The sequence below is a fragment of the Malaclemys terrapin genome, chromosome 4 (assembly GCF_027887155.1).
Source record: "Malaclemys terrapin pileata isolate rMalTer1 chromosome 4, rMalTer1.hap1, whole genome shotgun sequence".
Taxonomy (NCBI): domain Eukaryota; kingdom Metazoa; phylum Chordata; order Testudines; family Emydidae; genus Malaclemys; species Malaclemys terrapin.
In genome coordinates this window covers 132,468,669-132,493,790 of record NC_071508.1, presented here as the reverse complement: position 1 = coordinate 132,493,790, position 25,122 = coordinate 132,468,669, and the positions used below count along the sequence as shown (strand labels likewise).

General features: G+C 41.1%; 1 protein-coding gene across 4 annotated transcripts in view; it reads left to right on the top strand.

Annotated features, from left to right (window-relative positions):
• CDC42BPB (CDC42 binding protein kinase beta) overlaps window positions 1–24,469 on the top strand; it is a 121,032-nt gene extending 96,563 nt beyond the window's left edge. The window contains exons 23-37 of one of the 4 annotated variants that reach the window (XM_054028078.1): window positions 383–457; window positions 945–1,050; window positions 1,298–1,434; window positions 2,059–2,198; window positions 3,392–3,473; window positions 9,744–9,960; window positions 10,480–10,542; window positions 15,326–15,922; window positions 18,295–18,392; window positions 18,506–18,590; window positions 18,824–18,941; window positions 19,039–19,156; window positions 20,267–20,369; window positions 20,453–20,523; window positions 22,688–24,469. In XM_054028078.1, the coding sequence (XP_053884053.1) occupies window positions 383–457; window positions 945–1,050; window positions 1,298–1,434; window positions 2,059–2,198; window positions 3,392–3,473; window positions 9,744–9,960; window positions 10,480–10,542; window positions 15,326–15,922; window positions 18,295–18,392; window positions 18,506–18,590; window positions 18,824–18,941; window positions 19,039–19,156; window positions 20,267–20,369; window positions 20,453–20,523; window positions 22,688–22,819 (2,142 nt within the window). In that variant the 3' untranslated portion in view covers window positions 22,820–24,469. Of the gene's footprint in view, window positions 1–382; window positions 458–944; window positions 1,051–1,297; window positions 1,435–2,058; window positions 2,199–3,391; window positions 3,474–9,743; window positions 9,961–10,479; window positions 10,543–15,325; window positions 15,923–18,294; window positions 18,393–18,505; window positions 18,591–18,820; window positions 18,942–19,038; window positions 19,157–20,266; window positions 20,370–20,452; window positions 20,524–22,687 lie in introns of all 4 variants that reach the window. The other 3 variants (XM_054028077.1, XM_054028080.1, XM_054028079.1) reach the window with 3 other exon arrangements.
• Window positions 24,470–25,122: the final 653 nt, after the last annotated feature.

The window sequence follows — 25,122 nt, the reverse complement described above, 5'->3', positions numbered from 1 at the left end:
GGTTTGTTATAAATGTATATCACAGACATTATTCACCATGAAGAGGCTTACTCCAACCTTGAGTGTTTGCTTATTTGCAGACATGTGTCATTGTTATAAGCACACATGCTTTGAGAGCAGTTGCAGGTGGAACCTTTCCCCAGTCTCTACGTATGTTGATGTACTCCATTTTCATACCCATTTTTGTATTGCTGCTTGTTTGTTATTATGCAGGCTTTCCTATGAGCGCTTTAAGATGTAATTCATTCACAGTAAATCAGGAATGGCAATGCGTTCTAAAATTTAAACTCTTACTGATCCTCACAAATTTTTAATAACACCCCAATTGTAAAACAAATTATTGAAGCCTCATTTTGCTCAACTGCAGTTTTTTGTAATTCAGGAACCAATACGGCTTCAGAGGATGCCTGCTGTTCCCTCCCCTACCATTCAGTCCATTTCTCTAGCTGTACCAAAGGTAGGGGGACCTTGTTCACTTTATTTGTAAGAACTAAAGAAAAGAGATGCTTTATATAAATTAGCCATCCATATGTTTGGGTTTGTCCTGTCTGGGATTTTTATTTGCTGTTTATTTGTAAGCCTATTTTTAATCCATATTCCTAAGTAATTATTATTTAAGTCTTTAGTTTTGTCAGAGATGAGAAAAATTTATTTTGGATTAGTTAGTAGATTTGGGGTTTTTATTTATACTAGAAATACCTGTCTGCTTCTGCCGCTAACCTGGGTGTGTCTTTCTTAAATTGGAAATAAAAGAATATACAACATGACTTTGAGAGAGAGTTTCGTCTTGCAGGACTTCTGACAAGTTTCAGTTGGTTACAAGAAAACAGTATTTTATAATTCCCTCCTACTAATAACATAAATATAAACATATTATATGGAGATAAGAGTTGATGGGTCTGCCTTATCATGTAGCTTTATTTTATCCTGAATTTATCTTTCAGCCTAAAGCTCACCAACTCAATATCAAGTCCTTTTCAAGTCCTACTCAGTGCAGTCACTGCACATCTCTCATGGTGGGACTAGTTCGACAAGGCTATGCCTGCGATGGTGAGTCAGTTAAATCATTCTGAATTTTCAGTCATCTAACCTAAAAATCATTCCCGACTTACGCAAAATTCAACTTACACAAGGCGTTCTGGAATGGGGGGAGCGTCTGCTGTCTGTATGTTCTGCAGGCAATTTCAATTGAATTCATTGATCTCCTGATTCCAAGAGTAGAAAATATGCATCACCTATTAAGATGAATTCATCTTCATAACATGATTTCATTATAGATTTTCTTTTTTGTTCTCAGTGTGTTCATTCGCATGCCACGTTTCCTGCAAGGACAGTGCTCCTCAGGTCTGTCCTATACCCCCTGAGCAAGCCAAAAGGCCTCTCGGAGTAGATGTGCAAAGAGGGATAGGAATGGCGTACAAAGGTTATGTTAGGGTAAGAATCTTTTGACCTTGGACATGAGTGATATTTTTCTCCAGTATAACTGCAAACTTAAATTGCAGATGCTGTTTGGTCTTGTATTGTAGCTGGAAACCCTAACTATGTTTAGCTCCATCCCCAGATTGTGCTAACGCCCTGGGGTTGCGTACAATTCACACTAATGCCCTTAATGCTAATTCTTGAGAAACAGGTGGTTTTACTTGGCGGACTAGAAGTTGGCTGCTGAAATTGCCACAAATGTAAAAAAGAAAAACCTCCTTTGAGGGAAAAAGAATTCTTGCTATGGCAGAGAGAAATGTAGAATAAAAAGTAAACTCTGTCACCAATTTGGCATCTGTGGAATCTCTGAAAAGACATGTCCTGGGTTTACCATTTGAAAAGTTGAAAGTATTTATTAAACCTGGACAGAGAATGGGGGAACTTCATAAAAAAATGTTCTGCTGTTCTTTGAAATTTCATGTACACTGACACTTTCCCACCAATGTTAATATAACCAAAATTTGGTGTTCAGGTTCCTTTGATTCTCATGTGAGTCTCCATGCCTTTCTAAATTTCCTCTCTTCTTATGTCTATATAACCATTTTTACATATAATGAACAATCCATTATTTACATGCAGGTTCCAAAGCCTACAGGAGTTAAGAAGGGGTGGCAGAGGGCTTATGCAGTTGTCTGTGACTGCAAACTATTTCTATATGATGTGCCTGAAGGAAAATCCACCCAGCCTGGAGTTGTTGCAAGTCAGGTGTTGGATCTCAGGTTTGTGTTGCCATGGTAGTTAGAAAACTTCCATTTATTTTTTCCTATATCAAGTGCCTCTGTAAGCAGTATAAAAGAAGCTCTTGTAACATAAGAGCTCTGTTCTGAAATGATTTATGCCTCCTATACGTGGACTTAAGGTTAATTTAAGCAGTAAGAAGTGGTGTGACACTTCATTTTCTTTGAAATCACATAGTGTTAGTGTGTTCTCCTAGAGTTTGATGTATGTCTTGGGGAAACTCATCAAGATAAAGTAGGGCACAGGGGATGTGCAGGCTGTGAACAGGGAAAGAGCTATCCCAAACAAGCAAATTATAGGTAACACATAGCAATTTCAGGAACCTTGGAAAAACTGAGTACATTAAAGCAGTTCTCCAGGAAGCTTTGAGCTTGCCAATTTAGACTGTAGATTACCCCAGCACTCCCTGACTTTATTGGTTACAGAAGTCATGTTTTTACATCTAACTGTTTTCTTTTAAGCACAGGAGACTTTTTCCTACAACAAGCCTGTTGTTTCTCTCCGTTTTTTACCCAGTAAACTAAAATAAAATTTCTCTTGGTTACGATGCAGTAAAAGTGGCACATCCTGTAATGTTAAACACCTTTATGCTTTTCTTTAGTATAGAATCTGCTTACACAACTCCCTTGATGAACGATCCCCTCCAATAAGGCCTAGTGCCATAGCGTGACAGACACTCTGCTCTTTCCTCTCAGTAATTCTGTTTGAAAGTGGACTCTGATGATCTCCTGGGCATGTGACAATCCATAGCGTTCACGAGTAGAAATGTGAGGCACTGCAAATAACATTCACATTAGTAGATTGCCTGAGGGGGGTTTCGGCCCTCAGCTGTTTTCTTTGGCATAATATGGACCTTGCCGCTTTACGAGTTGTGCAGGCCTACCATTGAGCATGCCTGGAACACATTGACTTCAATGGGCCCCCACAGATGCAGCAGGCCCTGCTGTAAATTGCAGGATCTGGGCCTAAAATTGTAAACTCTTTGGGACAAGGACTGTCTTTTCTTTTCTTTCTGTTCATACAATTCCTAGCACAACAGAACACCAATCCTAATTGTGGCTTTTAGGTGCTACCATAATACAAATAATAGTGATAGTTGGCACTCAGTTGAGAAGGTTTCTCTAACAAGTTATGTTAGCCTGTTAGTGATTATATTTTTTTATTTTCTTACCAGAGATGAAGATTTTTGTGTGAGCTCTGTCCTAGCATCAGATGTAATACATGCAACCCGTAAAGACATCCCTTGTATATTCAGGGTATGACTGTTTTAATTTGCTCTTTCTTAGAAAAAATGCATGTTAAATATTAAAGTTGTATTTTCATTGTTAATTGTCATCCATATATATGCTTACAGTTCCCAATTACCATTTAATGCACAATATGATATTTATCAGTTTGCAGAAGTATCTCAAATAACATGTTAAAAGGAGTTTCTAAAGGTGGAGGAAGGGGTTATGGCATTCTTCTTAAAAGTGAACCATGAAATGCAAAAGATTTTTGTGTGTGCTCTTTATGATCTATAAAATTGTCATGTTTAAATAGTTTCCTTTATTTTAAAAATAAGTGGTTTTGTTTTGGTTTTTGGGTTTTACATTGGAATGATCAGAACCTGGTTTTCCTCTCTTTGCTGTGGAGAACTCTGGCAACAGTCTTAGGGACTTGCATGGTGACATCGCAGGGTAAAACCTGAGCTGTGGCTTGCCAGACTTCCACTTGAAGCATCCCTTCCTCATCACTATTTCTGATTACCTAATGTAAAAACCATATAAGGAATACTTTTTAAAACCATTTAACAATCATATTTATATATTCTAGAAGATCAATAAAGGGAAGAAATAACTTTCCTTGGTTCTCAGTTCACCTTTTAATGTGTTTATTTGGTCATCTAAGGACTTTGTACTAAACAGATTGTTTTAGTTTTTTATAGATAATCTTTAATTTGGAACAAGATGAACATTGTATCTTTGAAAGACAAAAAATATTCATTGCTTTTAATCTCTTCAGTTTTGCATCTGAAAACATTAATTTCTCCAAGTATATCTCTGTGATCCTGTCCATTAAGATGGAGTCCCATATCCATGGAGCACAGGAGTAAAAGAGCAGGCAATCCCAATCACTTGTTCCCATCCCCTAAGCAAAGCTGTGAATGTTCTGTGACGGAGAGGCAGCTTAAGTGTGCCTGCAGCTTTTTTTTAATTCAGTGAGAATTTGCACGTGTATTTACTGTTTGTTCTCCTTTCTTACTTTTTTCCTTACACTGCCTTCCAACTTTTAAAATTAATTTTCTGCCCGCTCCCCTATTCTCAGTGCAGTGAGTGGATGCTTCTTGGGGGGTTGGGGGGGGGGGTGGTGAGGAGCGATCTTTTGAATATGGCGGTCATGCTGTGCAGAGTGCTTCATGAGATCCAGACATGCAAAGCACAGAGAATGGTCTTGCCCGAGTCTGTACTCTGTAACCTCTGTGCTCACATCCCTGAATGTAAGGTTCTGTCTGGCTCAGAAGGGGAAAAACTTACCACCACAGTGTCTCCCAATAAGAACACAGTAAAACTGACTAGCCACAGTGGAGAAGAGCAGAAAAGAATATGCCTCATTCCTCAGTCAGAAAGGAAGACGAGGAGGAATTTGACCTTCAAATAATTCAGAAAATAGCTTTTTTATTATTTCCACAATCAGTTAGTTATACTCTCTGGTTCAAGGGCAATATCCAAAAAGACTCCTTTCCCAGGTATGTTAGAAAACATTTCCCTAGGAGCTAGATCTGTCCCAAATGGTGCTCAGGAAAAGATGCAGTCAAGGGAGCCAAGACCTCAGTTTTGATGTGGCAGTCAAGACCCATGAACCTCCCCTCATGCCACTTGTGGCACCCCATATTGTCTTTGGGGGCCATCTTGCCCTATTTGTCCACAATTGGGGCAAGATCACCACGGACAGTTGGGTACTGGAGATCATCCACCATGGATACTGCATATAATTTCTCTCATTCCCGCTGCATCTGCACCCGCCCCCCCCAAATCATTCCCCCCCCCCGCCCCCCTTGGAGTCCCTTCCCATCAACGCATTCGTCAACAAGAAGCGAATGCTCTCCTCCTCAAGGGGGAGCCATAAAGCATGTCCCACCTCACTACACAGGACGAGGCTTCTACTCCCCATACTTCCTCATCCTGAAGAGGGGAGGAGGGCGCCACCCCATTCTCAATCTTCAGGTGTTGAACATCTTTATCAGAAAGTTCAAATTCTATATGGTGACACTGGCATTGATTATCTCATCCCTCCCCTAGGAAGCCTGGTTCGTGGCTCTCGGCATGAAGGATGCCTGCTTCCATGTGGACATTCACCCAGCCCACTGCAAATTTCTCCATTTTTCGATAGGGCACCATCACTACCAATTCCAGGTCCTCCCTTTCAGCACAGCAATGGCTCTGCAAGTGTTCACAAAGGTCTTTGCCATGATGGCTGCCCAAATGCAGTGCCTCAGCTACTCAATATATTTCTGCCTAGACGACTGGCTCCTTGTGATGTTATCACAACAAGAAGTCACCCCCATTATCCTTACCCTTTGCATTCTTCTGGCATCTCTAGGTATTTACATCAATGAGGAAAAATCGGTGTTGATACCTACACAGATGGTCCACTTTATTGGAGCACAGCTTGACTCGAGCATGGCAAGGGCCTTTCCTTCCAGCAGGCCAGTTTGCAACACTGACAACCGTTATCACAAGCAGTCTGCCATTGTCTCTCTCTTCTTGGCCATATGGCAGCCTGCACCTACGTAACACCGCATGAACATCTGCACATGCATTGCCTCCAGATGTGGCTCCTCTCTGTCTTCAGACCCAGCACAGACCATATGCAGGTCAGGGTCATAGCTCCCCCGACAGCGCTGGCCTCCCACACGTGGTGGACCAATCCTTCAAAGGTTTCAGAGTAGCAGCTCGCACCCCCTTCGTCCCTCCCATCTCAATGGCTGCCATCACAACAGACAGCTTCCTGGCAGGTTGGGGAGCTCACCTAGACCGTCACACAGCCCAGGGAATGTGGATGTCATGGGAAGCCAGGATGCACATAAACATGCTAGAACCGTGGGCAGTCCATCTCTCATATCAAGCATTCTGCTGCTCATCCAGTCTCCCCACATTAAACTGTTCTCTTTGACAACATTGCAGTGGTTGTGTACATCAACAATCAGGGCAGCGCCAAATCTCCCTCCCTCTGCTCTGAGTCCATCCACCTTTGGAACTGGTTCATCAAGCACCAAGCCATGTATCTCTCAGGCACCCAGAATTCCCTGGCCAAGCCCTGAGCCAGACTCTCTACCTCAGTCACAAGTGGGAGCTGTGGTACCTCTTTGACAAATGGGGCAACCCTCAGTCGGAACTTTTTGCCACTCGTGAGAGTCAAAAACTTCCCCTTTATTGTTGCAGGGGAACAATAGGGGAGAACTTGCAAGGTGACACACGCCTCCTCCCCCGACAGAGGACCTCTGCTATGCCTTTTCCCTCCATTTCTCTCCTATCACAAGTGCTATGCAAGATCTGCTGAGACTGGGTCACTGTGGTACTCATAGCCCTGTTCTGGCCCCATCGGTTCTGGTTCACGGACCTCCTCAGACTCTCCACACACATACTGCTCTGCCTCCAAGCACCCTGGATCTCCTCACATGAGATCAGGGCCGGATCCGGCATCCCAGTCCTGCCCCTCTTTACGTCACGGCCTGGTAAGTGGATGGAGCTCGAGGGTAACTGCATGCTCCACCCCGGTACACCACATCCTCAACCAGAGCAGGAGAGCATCCACCAGGGCCTACTACCGAGCTAACTGAAGATGCTTCATGTTATGGGCTCACCACAATCACCACCCACTTTGTGCGACATATATACCAATCATCCTTGACTACCTTCTTGCTCTCAAAATGTCAGGTCTTGCCCTCGGCTCTCTACCAGTCCACAGGCTGTGCTCAGTGCCTTTCTCTCCTCCTCCTCCCCTTCCCTCCCCCCCGCCCCCACTGTATTCCCCAAGGACAAAGCGTCATTATGACTACACCCTAAATTCCTCCCAAAGGTAGTGTCTGAGTTCCACCTAAATCAGTGCATCCATTTACCACTTTTCCACCCCAAACCACACGCTTCCCACATGGACAGAGTCCTGCACTTCTCGATGCCCAGCATGCACTGGCATTCTACTGCCACAGGACTCGCTTATTTCACACATTGCTGAAGTTATTTGTGACCATCGCCAAACAATCCAAGGGCCAAACCTTCTCCTCCCAATGAATCTCCAGATGGGTCTCTGGGTGCCATCTGCAAATGCTACACATAATCCAACTTACCCCACCTGATAATCACAGCGCACTCTACGCAAGCACAAGCAGCCGCATCGGCCTGCCTCGCGAACGTCTCGTGGCAAGACATCTGTCATGCAACAACCTGGTGCTCTGTCCACACGTTCACAACCCACTACACCATCGTACAATAAGTGGCTACAGACGCAGCTGTGGGCCAAGCCGTACTGCGCATCCTCACACCCACCTCCACACTGGCCATTGCTCGCAAATCACCCACATGTGGAATACATATAGGGACCATCACTCGAAGAAGGAAAGGAGTTTACTTACCAGTAACTGGAGGTTATTTGAGATGTATGTTTCCTATTTGAATTCTACTACCCACCTTCCATCCCCTCTGCTGTGCACTGGACTGCACAATAGTAAGAGGGAGATTGGAGAGGCATCAACCCAAACTGCTTTCTATACCCTCAGCTGTGAGCACAAGGGGATGCACTGCATGCATGCGGGTCAATGGACACTGCTAAGAAACACTTCCAGACTCAGGCGCGTGGCGTGCATGCACACCCACGTGTGGAATACAAATAGGGTCTGCATATCTCTAAGAACCTCCAGTTACTGGTAAATACCCTCTTTTTCTGCCATGTCTGTGGCATCCATTGTAGTGGCTGAAAGACAACTTATGATCCTGACAAGCAGATGCCCTAGCAAAGCGATGAGTAGCATCTTTGCAATTGCAGGGTGGCGGATTTTTTGGGAAAACTTTGGATAACTAGTGGCTGAAACTTCTCAAAAGGAAAACTAGGCTCTAACCCAGGTTCTAATGTGGGCGTGATTTTGGAACCCCACAAATTTGAGTCTGTGTGGTCATTTCTGCCAACAATACAGAGGACCTGGCCATGGCTCCTCGGGACGTCTACACTGCAGTAAAACACCAGTAGCTGGCCCACGTTAGCTGACCTGGGCTCACAGGGCTCAAGCTGCTAGGCTATAAAATTGCAGTCTAGATGTCCGGGCTGGAGCCTGGGCTCCCATAACTTTTCATCCAGAAATGAGTTTATTTTTCCTTCAGTCCAGTTAATTCTATTGTAAATTCTGTATACCAGTAAGCAACAAAACTGTGGAAGTTCAGTACAGTTCATAGCAATTTAAATGCATCTTTCTCAACATACAAAAAGGTTTCATTTTTCAATAGAAATCAATAGAGAATTAAAGGTTTGTGTTACAGTAGCATACAATAATTCTTCCTGAGATTCCAATACGGGAGAGACCAGCTTCCATTACTAGCATGCCTTAAAATAGATCATTTGGGGAATAGAATGTAGATTTTTTTTTTTGTTCATATCTATGGATCAAAATTCATTAACTAAATGTGTGAAAGCCCTGAATATTATCACTGTAGACTGCGTTGTTTGAAAAAGTAGGTACGATGGTGCTCTGTGTAGCATGTAAGATGCATACTATGTTATATACCATTTACATTCATCTTGAAGCTGATACTTTTAGAACTCTTATAAGTAAAGTTCTGTTTTTGTACAGTATCGGGGTGGCCAAACTTACTGACCCCCAAGCCACATACGACAATCTTCAGAAGTTCGAGAGTTGGTGTGCGCCTGCCAGGGCTCAGGGCTTCAGCCTCTTCAGGCATGAGGCGGGGTCACATTCCCCATCCCTCCCCATGATTTTTCCCAGGGTTTGCTGGCGCCACTCAGTCACATGGTGTGGTCGGGCCCCCTCACTGCATGGCAGCTGCTGGAGCCAGTGAGCTGCTTGTGGGGAGAGGCAGCGGCAAACAGCTGAGAGCTGCAGGGAGAGCCACTGCTTTTGCTGCTGCTTCTCCCCACAGAGCTAAAGCAGCAACCCCTCCCTGCAACTCCCAGCTGTTTGCCACTGTCTCTCCCTGCGTGCGGAACTAACAACTGGGAGCTGCAGGTAGAGGCCAGTGAGGGTAAGAGGAGGGGCATGCCCGGGAGGGTGACTCAAGCTGTTGGGGGGAACCTTTAGATTGTGCCACTCACTCACTCAGCAGGCACCAATCATCTCTGGCAGAAGTACCTAGCACACCACCACCCTGCCCGAAGCTCCCATCCCCAGTCTGGTAGGCAGAGAATGGGTGGGGAGGAGGGTTCTGTGAACCAAACTTTAACTGTAAAAGAGCCACAAAAAAGTTTGGCTACCCCTGCTATATATAGAGAATGTGTTGGTTGCATAGGTGTTAATTTTGTTTTCTCTGTCCGTTAAGGTGACAGCTTCTCTCTTAGGCTTCCCTTCAAAGACCTGTTCACTACTGATCCTGACAGAAAATGAGAATGAAAAGAGAAAATGGGTTGGAATCCTGGAAGGGTTGCAATCTATCCTGCACAAAAACAGACTTAAAAACCAAGTTGTACATATTCCACAAGAAGCCTATGACAGTACACTGCCTCTTATTAAAACAAGTTTAGCTGCTGCTATTGTAGGTATGTCCACTTTAACCTTACATTTAACTGTGTGCACTGCTATAACTTCATGGTGAACTACAATTTTGAATGTGCTGACACCTTAAATTCATTCCTCAGCTGAATCTCTTCCCATAGAAGTTTGATGGCGTGAAACATTTTTTAAAATGCTAATCTTAATTTTCCCTTCAAAATACTAACTCTGTTTGCAGTAAGAAGTACTTACATAATTTTGATTTCACTGGGGGTGGGGGGAGGGAGGGAAGTGTGGTTAAAGAAAAACCCTATACCGTTTGGTTGTACTTATTGTTTTGCTTATTTTCTTGAGCAAAATAGTTAACACATCGTGTTCTTTATCTAAAATAAAGCATAAACTTACATCACATAAAACTATTTTAAAATTATTTTCTGCAAGGCTATTTCAGCTATTGGTTTTTGAACATTTTCCAGAGTCTTTCAAAGAGAACAAGTGTAGTTTTAAAGTTATCATTATACATACTTGGATTCATATCTCTGTTTTTTCCTTTCCCTCTTGTTTAGATCGAGATAGAATAGCAATTGGTTCAGAAGAAGGACTGTATGTGGTAGAGGTGACCCGTGATGGTAAGTTAGATCTCCGTGTTTGCAGTAATTGCATAATGAATAATGGTCTCCATAAATTTTTATGCTGTTTTAATATAGATTACATAATAGCCCTTCATGTATAAGTTATACCAGCACGCAGTTAACTGACAAAAGATGGAAATTTGAATGTGAGGTATAAACACTAATTGGGTCATTACCATTATACTTAGCTGGCTGCCTAAAATTAAGGGGCCAACTCACTTGGCATAGTAGGTGACACAAACCTCACCTGAAGTTCCAGGATTCAGAGCACACAGCACTTGTGTTTGTGCAATGAATAGCCAGGCACTCATTGAAGAAAAATTCATGGTTTATTTAGAATGAGTTGAGAGAGAGAGAACTGGTAACTTCAATAAGTTAACCTGGAGGCTGATTTGTTCCAACCTGCACCGTCATAACTTAGACTGGAATATAACAGGATGTTGCTGTTTATATTTTTGCTAGCATGTTGAATACTGTTGTTAGGTTTGCGAGGCTTTGTATTATTCATGCCTTTTGCATTTTCTTCCTTTTTTTTTCTGCTTCACAATAAAATAAATTTGATTGCTGCTGCTATTGACTTAACATTTTAGTCGATGATGGTGGCTAGCAGTCAAAAAGAGTGTTGAATCTGTAGGTGCTGGACCTCCCCTTGCTACTATTCTTATCAGCCTCTCCTTCCTTGCACTGAGGTTCCCCTACAGCTTCCTACTCAGAGCCCCTCTCTGCCACTCCTCCTGCTTCTTATTCTAAGGGCTGTCCTCCACTTTCCTCTTACACTGGTAGCAGCGAGTGGATTTGGCCAAGGCTGTTTCTGACCTTTCCTGGAGTGCTGGTTGCCAGGGCCAGCAGCACGCGTACACAGTAGGCTCCAGGCAACACAGTGAAAAGAGGACCGCTACTGAGCCCTTCAGTGAGATCTTGCGCAGCCCTACTCCAGGCAGAGTTGGGGTTTAGCCCTTAATTACCAGCCATCACAGTTAGTATATTAAGGAAGTGGAGGTGTTTCTCCCTGCAGCCTGATTTTCCAGAGACAGACCAAAAAAGAAAAAAGAGGGGGGGTGGGAAGTGTACCTTAGTCCAGCAGGGAAGGCAGGTGAACTGAGAGGGTTACTAATGGAAATGAACATGGTGACTTCTCAGTGGTAAGTAATCCTGATATCTACCCCTTTTCCATCAAACTGCAAAGCACAAATAGTTCAGTGGTAAGGCTGAGATAAAATCATGGCAGTGTTATATTTACCTCGTTATGCTGTGAAGTATTGTAAGTGATGTCTATTCTCAGAACAGATTAGTTAATACATTGAATGATATGTGTTAAGACAAAATATCCTTCTGAGGAGGGATACATGCTAAAAGTTAAAAGCAACAAAGAGTCCTGTGGCACCTTATAGACTAATAGATGTATTTGAGCATAAGCTTTCGTGGGTGAATACCCACTTCATCAGACACTACTGCCACTTGTATTTTTCCCTCTTCCACAACACCCTAAGTAATTTTTTAGGTCCTTTTTGTTTTCTCTGGCATTATAAGCAACTCGTACAAGACTGATACTTTCCTGCCAGAAAGATAGGTGATGATTACATCTGGCTTTTATGGCCCAGTAAGGTCTTACAGCAGAGGTGTGCAAAGTACAGCCCGCGGGCCACATCCAGCCCGCGGGCCTGTCCTGCCCAGCGCCTGAGCTCCTGGCTGGGGAGCCTAGCCCCTGGCCCCTCCCCTGAAGCCTCAGCTCGCTGTGCTGCCGGGGGAGGACGGGGGAGAGAGGTTCACCTGCAGCCTCAGGGGAGCAGGCAGGCGGTGCCGGCGGCAGGAGCGCTGCGAGCAAGGGCCGGAGGACTCAGGAGGAGCACCGGGTGGCCACGCAGCCTGCCAGAGAGAAGCGGCACTTTAAAGGGGAAACCACCGCTTCTCTCCGGCTGCGTGGTTGCCCCTGCTCCTTCTGAGTCCTCTGCCCATGTTCGCAGCGCCGCATTCCGAAAGGGGCTGGGGGGATTGGATAGGGGATGGGGTCCCAGGAGGGCGGTTAGGGGCAGGGGGTCCCAGGAGGGGGTGGTCAGGGGACAAGGGGGGGAGGGGTTGAATAGGGGGTAGGATCCCGGCAGGCGGTTAGGGGCGGGAGGTCCCAGGAGGAGGCAGTCAGGGAACAGGGAGAGGGGGTTGGATAGTGGGTGGGAGTCCCATGGGGCCTGTCAGGGGCGGGGATGTGGATAGGGGTCAGGGAACTGGAAGCAGGGGAGTTGGATAGGAGGTGGGGTCCCAGGAGGGGACGGTTAGGGGACAAGGAGTAGGGTGGGTTGGATGGGTCGGGAGTTCTGAGAGGGATGGTCAGGGGGCGGATAGGGGGCAGGGGCCAGGCTGTTTGGGGAGACAGCCTTCCCTACCCAGCCCTCCATACCATTTTGCAACCCCGATGTGGCCCTCGGGCCAAAAAGTTTGCCCACCCCGTCTTACAGCCTTAACTATATGATAGGTCTGTTTCTATCTAATCTCACCATAGTAGCTAACCACCCCTTCAAAGCCAGTTGGCTAAAAGCTATGGAGGAATTAAGTGGTGCTGGAGACCATGATATGCTGTTATGCAGATTTAAAAGCTACAGGGGCAACTTTAATAGTTTTGAAAAATGTAAAGACTGGGTGTGCCTGAGTAGTGTCCTGAAACTCCCTGGGGGACAGGTCTTTAATTACCTCTTTTTATAGTACTTTAATTACAGTGTCAAGAAATAGGTCACCAATGTTAATATCATACAGTAAGTGAAGTTCTTAAATCCCTCTGGCAATCCAAAATCTAATTTCCTCTTCCTAATGCAACTTAATCTGTAAATTATTTAATGCTCAGTTTGCAGTATTGCAAGAATTATGCTTTGACAGAAAATATAGCAATAATACAAAATGTAAAGTCCATTATTTCTTGATTCATTATTTTTATTGGACTTAGACAAATTTAATAGAAACACATTGACTAAAAACTACTGCCAAAGATGTATTATAAGAAAATACTGACATAATACATACACTGTGGAATTGTGTAAAATGTTTGTTTTAAAAAGGAAAAGGGGAAAATATACAACAATTTTATTCTAGCTCTCTCTCCAGAAGATGATGGTTCTACTTCTTGTAAAAAGAAATGCCTGAACATTTTGTTCCTGTGCAATTTTATATATTACATAATGACAGCAATTAGCAATGGTCTTGATGGTATATGAACAGATTTCATAAGTTTCACTGCTTGAGGAACTGTTTTATAGCCTATGAAATAAGATTTATTTGGAATCCATTCTTAGTGGTATTAAATACTGCTCTTTTCATTATACTCCCTATATCTATTATCTTGTAAACACTTAAGTATGAATGTAACTTGACTCATGTGAGTAATCCCATGGACTTCAGTATATGACTCTTTACATGAGTAAAGTTACATATGTAATTTGCATACTCATTTCATTAAAAGTATTTGAAAGTGATTCTCTACTACACTTCATTATCACAAGAAATACAGAGTAAGAATCTAATACCACCTTAGTTTTTCAGCAAATTAAAACTCTGTAAGCATTAAATGTTTGTACTGTGTGCTATGACAAGTTCCTGGATTGGACTGAAATGTTTTTATAAGTAGTAATCTTCTCATCCTTTTTTTCACAGCAGCTGTTATTTTTAATGCAAATTCATTGATATCTGGTTATATGTAATGGGTCTGACCAGGATCGCTGTAAACAGCTTACGTGTACTTTAAGCTTAAAATATGAGGGCTAAACTTGGACAACAAGCAAAAGTTACATTTTATTTGTGGCAAGACATGGTTAACCGTGAAATTACTACTTACCTCTTAGAACATTTCTGCAAATATATTGTGTTTCTATGCCAGTAGGGCAAAATCTACAAGGACATTTGATTTCATGTGGTCCAAAATCCTAAAGTTTTTGGGGGGTATTTGTAGAACCAGATACCTTGCCAGACTACTTTACCAATCACTGTACAAGCTCCAAAGGAGGATATATTTTTTATTTTAACCAGTATTTATTATTTATAAATATTATTTACTTGAATGTTTTCACTAGTAATAAAGTAAAACTCTGATATTGATTAATGTTTTATAAGATAACGTGTACATTACTATGAAATATTAATATATTAATGTTCCCTATTTCATAATTGCTTGGTCTGGCCTATTTAAACCTCATGAAATACTGAATGCTTTGCTAGAGCCAGTCACTATTATGCAGATGCTTATTTTTCACTCTTATATTTTTTAGTTCTCTCTACCATCCCATTTCTGCACTTCAGTCAAAGAACTTTTGTCTAATATCACAATACAAAGAGTTTTCCTATCTTAGACATTTAAAAAAAAAACTGTCTTTCTTCCCCCCTTTCCCATCTTTCTCCTTTATTTATTAATGGTGTAAGTGTTTTTTCTCTGGAAGTGGAGTCATTAACTGGCAGTCATACAGTCACACACAAGGCATGTTTGTTTTCCCTTAGCTGTGAGGGAATGTGAAGGCTCTGGAAGGAGATCTTAAGGACCTTACGTATGTTTTTTGCTGCTGAGGGTTGCTGGAGCTGTGTGACTACATGGTTGAAAAGTGGGGGGTGCTACTGGAGTGGTTTATTTCTTTGGTTGTATGTTTAAGAATTGGCAAGAAGAGCCTGGAGCCAGGGCCTGGTGTCCTTTTCTAGTAGACATGTGCATAAGTCTAAATTTTTGATGTGTACATTACTGTGTAATACTTCCAGGCCTACATATACTCCCGTCATTTACTCATGGTGGCTTTTGTTCTCATTGCAGTGATAGTCCGAGTTGCTGACTGTAAGAAGGTGTACCAGATTGAGCTTGCTCCCAAAGAGAAAATTATTATCCTCATCTGTGGCAGGAACCATCATGTTCACCTGTACCCGTGGGCCTCCCTGGATGGATCAGAAAGCAACTTTGACATGAAACTTCCAGAAACTAAAGGCTGCCAGTTGATTATAACTGGAACACTGAAGAAAAGCTCTTTGACTTGTTTGTTTGTGGCAGTCAAACGACAGGTTCTTTGTTATGAAATTCATAGAACTAAACCTTTCCATAAAAAATTCACTGAAATTCAGGCTCCAGGAAATGTACAGTGGATGGCAGTGTTCAAGGACAAGCTTTGTGTTGGCTACCAGTCTGGGTTCTCTCTGTTGAACATCCAGGGAGATGGACAATCTATAAACCTGGTAAATCCTAATGACCCCTCGCTTATGTTCCTCTCACAGCAGTCTTTTGATGCCCTTTGTGCTGTGGAGCTCAGTAATGAGGAATACCTGCTTTGCTTCAGCCATATGGGAGTGTACGTCGATTCACAAGGTCGAAGGTCACGCATGCAGGAACTAATGTGGCCTGCAACTCCTGTTGCCTGTAGTATGTATATGTTTTTCTGTTGCCATATCCCTGTTGCTGCTTTACTTGTCTAAAAATAATCAGCATGTATTCTATTTTGCTTTTTTTGTCTTTCAATTTCTACTGCTTTAAGTTTTGATGAGTTAACAGAATAGTAATTCTTCCACCTAAGGACCATTTTGTGGAAAACTCCTGGATACTGTAGGAAAGCAGTTTTTACTAGTCACAGGAGACAGAAAAATTAACACAAATATAAAGCAAGATGACGCTTTCTTTTAAATAAGTTCATGTCTGATTAATTAAGAGAGTATCCTGTAGGTAGGATAGTGAAAGACCACATAAACTGTAAAATTCTTTACTAAAATCTTTTTTTTGCTCCGTCAGTGGGTTTAAAAGTACTTCTGTCTTCAGGCCACTTTCTATAGCATTTCAAATCCAGTACCTATCGAAAGTTGTAGGTCAGAGTTTTCAACTACTAACAAAGAAGGTGAACAGGGTTCAAGAAAAATATTGCTTTTTGGCAGAGCCGGTAATAAAACTTGTATCAATTGTTTTTGAAACAAAAGGAAGTTTACAAAAATATGCAAAATTGTATCATGTTTTCCAGCCCACTGTAATTTTGAGGTCTGTTGGTTTGAAAGAGGCACAAATGAGTTGGTGAACTACATAGTGAGTTAGAAATCTTTTTTTAAGCATTATTCCATTGATGGCTTATAGTAAGCCCTCAAATAATTTGGCACTTCAATAGCAATGACTATATGTTCCAAATGATTGAAGACCAAAAAAGAGCCATTGTTTAAATAATGAATTAAACCAGTCGGTCAACTAGCTGCTACAGCTGATAGTAAAATTCCTCAAACTGCAAAACTTTAATAGTTTGTTTTATTTTAATTCTGAATAGAAATTATTTGCTTGCCATACTGACTTTGTTCTGTACATAAGAGTTTGGAGAAGGGCATAGGGATGGGATGTAATCAGCAAATTTACTTTAAAACTCTGTTTCAGCAAACCAGATGCACTGGTTTGTTGTCAGGCTTTTGTTTACTTTTAGTATTATAAACATTTTTAGAATGATTTTTGCACATTTGATTCTCAGTTTGGCATTGACACAGATTGTTGTGGGGTAGAGACCATAAGCTTGACTGGCTAAAGAAATCTGGTTATTTTCACTAGCCTACTCCCCTTGCCTTGGTCCTGGTGTGTTACTGGTGAAGGCTTTCTATCCCTTCCTGTTAGTTATCCCATCATGAGATCATAAAACTAGAAAAGGTTCTTTCTACCTTAGCAATGTACTCGATCCTAAGGGATTGCTTACTGGAGAAGTTATGTCGTGTGATGGAGTATGTTTATCTTTCAAAGTTCATTGATGGGGACATGAAGACACTAACTTGAGTGGAGCAAGTGTCTGACTGAATAAGTCGTTTCTGGAAGAGGGTTTCTTCTGAAGTCATGATTCATGATATCTAGCTACACCAGGCTTCCTTTAAAAGAAGCCATGTTTTTAGCTAAAAGAGCACACATCACTTCCTTGCAGGAATTTACTCCTGTTGAATTCTGTGTCCCTGTTAGGGTTTTTACCTTCTGCCATTTATTGAGGCAATCCTGCCAGCTGAGTACATCTTTTTTCTCTCCTAAATACCACGTGATCTATAATGGTTGTTCTTTCTGAGGAACTTCTATCAGGAGCAGGCCCAGGCTTGTTGGTGCTAAGATGTCCTGATCATTGCTTTATTACTTTTTTCTGAGCTAAAATAAAGTTCTTTGACACACCTAATGTAGAGGATTCAAAAAGAGAGAAAGCAAGCGGTGAGGTTTGAAGGTCTTGAAGCATGTTCCATTAACCTGCATAGAGCCACATGCACATGTAAACCATTCCCATAGAAAGAGGAAGGAAATGAGATTAAGATGTGCAGCATAAATTGATGACTTACCTCACAGATGGGGACTCCACTGCATCTTGTCAGTGTATAGTTATAGTGCATCACTTTCAAAATTCACTAAGCTGCTTCCTTAGACATGGTAGCCTTAAACAGGATGTTAAATGCAGTTCATTTCCTATAGAATAACTCATTTACATTCCTGGCACTGTCCAGACTGTAGACAGCATCTTGAGAGTATTAAACCAAGATTTGAAGTCAAAAGTAGTAAATGTATCCAAAATTAATAATAAGATTTGCAGGTTGGTGGCTGTTTGCCACAGCAAACCTCTATTTTCACCAAAATAACGAACTTTACAGAGAAGTGTCTTTTCTTTTAAGAGATGGCTTTAAAAAACTGGATATTTTAATCTCCTCTTATAGCTGAAAATATAACACTGTTAAAGCAATGCTCAAATGTATGCCAGCTCCAGACTTGTTGAACACTCCTTGACTTTTGTTTTTTGTCTGTACCAGGTTGCAATTCTTCCTATGTTACAGTGTACAGTGAATATGGCGTGGATGTCTTTGATGTTAACACTATGGAATGGGTTCAGACAATTGGCCTACGAAGGGTAAGTAGTTCTCTTCTGTTGCACAATTTAATTAACTCTGATTTGGAATGGAGGCTCCTTCACAATGTACACTGCAGCTGGGTTAATTTTTCCCTCCTTTATCTCCAAAACAGATCAGACCATTAAATGTGGAGGGCACACTGAATCTCCTTAATTGTGAACCTCCACGACTTATATATTTCAAGAACAAGTTTTCAGGTTAGTTTTCTTGAGGGAGGGCAGGAGTGGTGTAATGAAAGACATTAGGATGGGATGACCAGTCAGCTTGAAACAATCACCAACTCACGAGCAAGACAAAATTTTAGATTGTAAGAATCCAGTTTCTTTCAAACATGCAGTGTGTGCTTTACAGAGTCAACATGCTTTGGAAAATAAATTCTACTATTTGAAGGTATGTACATGTATAATTGCATTATGTGTTGTTACAGTAGGAGCTGTCCTCAGTGTGCCAGAAACTTCTGATAACAGCAAAAAGCAAATGCTTCGAACCAGAAGTAAAAGAAGATTTGTCTTCAAGGTTCCTGAGGAAGAGAGATTACAACAAAGACGGTAAGGGTTTAATATCTCTACATAGCAGCTTGTACATATTGAAGTGGAAAGGTTATGAATGTGAAACAATATTAATCATGAAGTATTTCTCTTTCAGAGAGATGCTGAGAGACCCTGAACTAAGATCAAAAATGATTTCTAACCCAACAAATTTCAACCATGTGGCTCATATGGGACCAGGAGATGGAATGCAAGTTCTCATGGATCTCCCACTGGTAAAATAAATATAATGAGGAGGCATACATGTGTGTTCAGTTTTGGACTGAAAAGCTACGTAGATGGACTGTATAAGATTTCAGTGTTAAATTTAAAATCTTTCAGAGCTGTTATTCACTTTCAAGCTATGGTTTCAAGAAATGTGTGCTCCTATGATGCATAGTGCTTCTAAATCTTATGCAAGGAAGTGTTAGCTGGCTTTAAAATGAAAAGCTGAAAGAAATATCACTGCCAAGAGTTTGATAGTATTTTGTAAATAATCAGTCTTTCCCCCTTCCTTTTTCTTGTTTGTTTTGTTAAAATAACAGAATGAATTTCCTTCCCCCTCATCCTCTCGTCACTCTGCTCTGATATCACCTCCAACAAGCTTTGAGCACGTCTATCACATGAGCCCTATCTCTGCAGAAATCTTTCTCCAGAATGGCCATTCCTCACTGCAAGGCTCCCCTCTGCTTTCTTCCTCTTCCTGTCCCTCCTCTGCCTCCTTAGCAAGGGTAGGAGTAGCTATAAACCTTTAGGAATTAGAATGGTGTGCTGTGGCACTTGGCCAATACTAGAGCAAAAACTAACACAGTTGGAAGATAATTACTAACATGCTTGTAAGTCAGTGTTCACAGCTTTATTTTTGTACTTGGATTTAACAAATGTACTGTGGTGTCAGCAGCTAAAATAAAACAAAGGTAAGAGAATGAGATGTGAAGATGCATCTTTATCTTTTATACCTTCCATTTTGAAATTCCCAGCTTTCCTCTCTCATCCTTCTATGCTAGCCCAGACAAGGGGAATGTATGCTTCCTTCCAGCGGGAGGAGACAGGAAAACAGCAATTGGTGATGTCACTTCCCCTGTATAAAGGGTTTGCTGCCTGCCAAGTTCTTCTGGCTGCTTTGGGGCTGTCTTTTCCTTGTGTTTCGTTGAGGGTGTTTGAAAGGGGTGTATTTCTGATACTGTATGGATGCAGTCAAGTAGGGGCATTGAGTTTTTGTTTCTACAAACCATTCTATGTAATGGTTCCAAACACATGGCTGTTGAATTATGCTAGAATTTTCATGAGAAAGGAGCTTTAATTGGAAAGATCCTGACTAAGGATATGTTTGATTTGTGCTGCAGAGTGTCTTACCTTCCACCCAAGATGAAAAAGCATGTCCCCCCACAGCCAACCTCTCACGGCAGCAGCAGAGAAGCAAAACCTACATTTCATGGCCCTCATCAAGTAAGACTGAAAACAAGCAGGTCTGTTCTAATTTAAAGCATAGATTGTTTCAATGTGAGGTGTAAAATGCCTTTGTTCTACAGGTGGTGGTGATTTGGGAGTAGCTGTGCCTCTGAGAAGTATGTCCGACACTGACCAGGAGTTTGACAAAGAGGTAAAGTAGTTTTTATTAAATGGTGACTGGCACTGTTCTGTTGCTATATAGTTTCTTTCCTATCCTCAAAAGTTTAGGTACCCGTGAGGAAACATTTTGATAAAGATTGCATTCTGCATTTCCTTCTACAAAGATTCTACCTAGCACACAATGCCTTTAATGGCTAATTAGTGAAGCCAGCATCAGCTATGAGGATTGAAAGGATGTTTCTGACAGTAAGCTTCAAGGATGTGCCAATGGCTATGGTTAAGTCTTGTCTACAGTCAGAAGCTGACCCATTGCTGAAGTGTTCCTGAAGCCACTCAGTCACGCTAACAGTGCTGAAACCAACTGATCTCATCCACACTAAACAGTTTTCCACACTGGTTCAGGAGGACTGTTGCCAAGATCCTTTTAAACAAGTGATACATTGACTCACTGAAATATGTAATACCATTTTTTTTGCAGGTATTGCAGTATATGCCAGGTTTTACTTGCAGGTGAAAGAGATTGCAAGTGGATACTTCCTGTCATGACAGGAGTATAAACTGCATGAAATTCAAGTGTCCTTCACCAGGCTAGTGAAATAGGATTTTTCACCTGTATTGTCATCAGTGAAATTTTTTACAAGCTTTGTACACTTACTTTCATGTGCCCTGTGCAAGTGAAATATTAGGAAATGTGACTGGGAGGGCCAATCTGAAATCAGGCCTCTTTAAGATGTTTCAAGTTGTGCACCCAAGATCACCAGTCAGTTTTGAAGATCTTGGCCCTGAGTTCTAATTCCAACTTTCCTTGTGACTCGTGTTGCCTTGGGTGAGCCGCTCTAAAACAAAACAAAAATTTAAATCGGGTGGCTAAAGTTTAGGCATCTAAATAAGTGTTTTGATTTTTCAGAGGTGCTGACTACCTACAGTTCTTGTTGACTTCATTATGTATTGCAATATTCTTCCTAGATCCCCCTCACATTCCATATTCTAGTTGTTTGCTGTTACTTGTAGATGCATATACTGGAATATATTCAACTTTTAAAAGTGTTTAATTTTCACTTTTTTGTTAAATCTTACATTGGTTATTACCTAGGAATTTTAATTTACAATTGAATAGGTTATTACACATGCAAAATCAGGATGTAACGCTACCCTTCACCTTTATATCATTGTTTTCCCATAGCTTGCTGCCTTATCACAGCATGAACTCAATTGTGTATCTTGTTAGAATAATCTCATTGGTGGTGGTATATCACAGAAGTGGCAAAATCTTGTGAACAGCAGTCCTCACCAATGTCACCTTTCAGTCAATGAGCTAAATTTAAATTCCTTTTTCTGAAGTAACAGACTGCGATGATAACAGTTTTCCTAGGGAACTTTTCATGAGCCACAGATTTGTGTACTGTTAAGGGTTACGACTCACCAAAATAGTGGGAAACTGGCCAGCTGAGGGAGGACCAAGATTTGGAGGCGGCGTTCCAGCAACCAGTAGGGTGTCTGGAAAATGATCATGGAAGAGTGCGGTCTTAACTGAGTTATTGACTGGAAGGAGTCTCCTGTAAACACGTATTATTTCTGCAGTGGGTTTCCAGCCTGAGATTTGGCAACTCTCTGATTATTTTGTCATGCAGTCAAAACACTTCCCACAGGTTTCCTCATGCTGCCAGGGCCATTGTTTGCCAAAAGCTTATGCAACATGTAAGCTATTTTATAATTTCTGTTCTTCAGTGTGTTGATAAAGTATTTGAATGAAATTGTTTGTTTACGAGATGTGCAAACAAATCCTATTTTGTGCCCACTTAAATCAGTTGGGAAAAAATTGCTGAAAAATCCTAAATTACATTGAATAGAAATAAACTGTTTTCCAACAGGAAAAGCTTTGTAGTGGCTAGAGGAGAGGAAAGTAATAATAGGGAGTCCTGAGTTCTTTTCCTGACTTTACCACTTACTTGTGTGATATTCGTAAGTCACTTAGGAGACTGATGCAAAGCCTATTGGCGCTAATGGAAATATTCACATTAACTTCAGTTAGCTTTGGCTCATTCCTTCTACCTAGGCCTCATTTCGTGAGTGTCATGTAAATGAATGTAAAAATGAATGTAGTACCTTAATTATGTTTGTAAAGTGCCTTGAAAGCTTCTGAGTGTAAAGTATTTTAAATAAGAAATTGAATCCTTTTTGTTTCTCTTTAACAGCCTGATTCAGATTCTACCAAACACTCTACTCCCTCTAACAGCTCAAATCCAAGCGGTCCCCCAAGTCCCAATTCTCCACATAGGAATCAGCTTACACTAGATGGACTGGATCAGTCAACCTGTGATGCGTAACACTACAGCTCCTACCGTTCCAGCTTCGATCATTCACTACTCCATGGAGTATTCAAGAGCAAGGCAAAGCTCAGATGCTAGTGCCAAGACTGATGCTAAATCTCTAGTGTTGCACAAGAATAATTATATATCCAGATTGTAGATACAAAATATTGAAATGAAGAAAAATCCTTTACTACAATAGTGATCAAGCTTTTTATGCAAAATTGTTCACTGTTAAGTTATGGTCGATTGATTCATTTTATTTCTGCACAGCTATCACAGTTTCATTGCATAGTAGGATTAAAGGCCACCAGTAAATAGTCTTATTCTTATGCTGAAAAAGAAATAGAGAAGAGGTACTGATAGTGTTACTACTAAGCAGTATCAGAAATATTATTTTTCTATAGAATGATGTAATGTCTCATTAGCAGGAAATCCTTTTAGACAGAATTTGGACCTCTGAATAGGAAATACAAGCAGGTTGAGTTACATCCTCAGATAAATATACTTTTCCCTTTTTCCTGTAGCTGTTTCCTAAGTCTTTAGGGGAATGATAGGAAGCTATAGGTTGTTCCCAGCATCAACAGAATCATCAGGAAGTCAAATGAAAGTTGGTGATAGTTTTGTGGCCTTTTAACTCATTTAGCCATTACAATTCAGCTGCGTAACTGTCTTTCTATCTTTCTACCAACTTTTTAGTCTTGTACATAGGACTATTACCAGTAACGTTTTACTCTTACCCTGCTTTTTAGTCCTTATCGTTCATGATCATTAGTCAGGGCTTTTAAGACATCAGTAAATAATGCTGTGAAAACAAATTTTACTCTTAGTTCCTGCTATCCTCTTCTGAGATGTAATTTCTCTTGGTTTTTCAGTGTAAAATACACTACATTTTTTTTTTTTTTTAGCTAGCAAGCATTCTTGCAGGAACACTACCCTTGAAGTCTGCTTGAACTAAGGGACTGTATTATATTAAAACATCAGTCTATTTTATTGGTAACCAAAGTGGAACATGAAGGATGTGTAAGCGAGGGTGCTGCTTTTTCATTAATTGTATCCTCACATGCATGAAGACCCCATGATTATTAATCAAGTATTGATCATGGAGAAAGATGCACAACACACTCCTGTATATTTTGCTATGGCCCACGTGCAGTGGTGATGTCTTGCGTGTATATTTAATCTCATGCTTCCATGTATTATACATTTAGTAATCAAAGATTTGTGACCATGTTTCATTAAAAGCTTGTAATTAATTCAGTGGCTGGCATATCCAGTTTGTCATTGTCACACTAGTGTGCCTTCTGTGCCAATTTTATGACAGTTGGATGTCACTTATTTAAAATTTGGTTTAAATGGGCTAATGATGATCTACCAATGGCTAATGTTCTTTTCTGAAACACTGTATAGGACGTGCACTTATATTTAGTTTAAACTGAGTGTTCTAGTCAACATTTAATCCTGTTACATTAAGTGTTTGACAGTACTTGCTCTTTTTTCTCAGATTATTGATAAAGGGGGCTCTATTAGAGCTGGACACTACTGCTTTTGGGGTTTTCTGGTTTTTACTTTTTTAATGTAAGTCTAAGTCTTTGTAATTATTGAATTGTGAAAACATTTTTGAACAATTTACCTGTCAATAAAGCAGAAGAGGGAGGTTTTAAAGTTCATAGTGGTCTGTCTTGACGTGTGAAAATACTTTACTGTGGGTGCTTAATTTAGTTTCATAATAAATTCACTGTGTTCAGTTAAAACTTAAGATATAAAACGAAGGAGAAATATTTTGAAATGCCATTCAGGAGCATTACAAAAGAGCTTTCCTTCATCTGAGAAAGGATTGTCATTTTCATTCTGAGTCCCTGATTCGTGTTAGCTTCTTTTAAAATAATTTAGAACAATTTTTTCTTGGGGATTGAGGTGGAGGTGAAGGGACCTCTGTATCTGTTGAAACATCTTCTAAATGGTGTGGTGGATGCAGGAAAGTTAAGATGATGTAGTGGTTCCAAAGAAACACTGTTATGAAAATGTTAAAGGGTGGGAATTTGAATGCCTAGGTTGAAGTTCCATTGTTTTAATAGAATATCAGGGTTGGAAGGGACCTCAGGAGGTCATGTAGTCCAACCCCCTGTTCAAGGCAGGACCAATCCCCAGACAGATTTTTGCCCTAGATCCCTAAATGGCCCTCTCAAGGATTGAACTCGCAACCCTGGGTTTAGCAGGCCAATGCTCAAACCACTGAGCTATCACTCCCCCCTACCATGCTTAGTGTACTGAGGGATTTTGAACAATGCTTTGTTTTAGAATTCCACATGTGCTGCAGT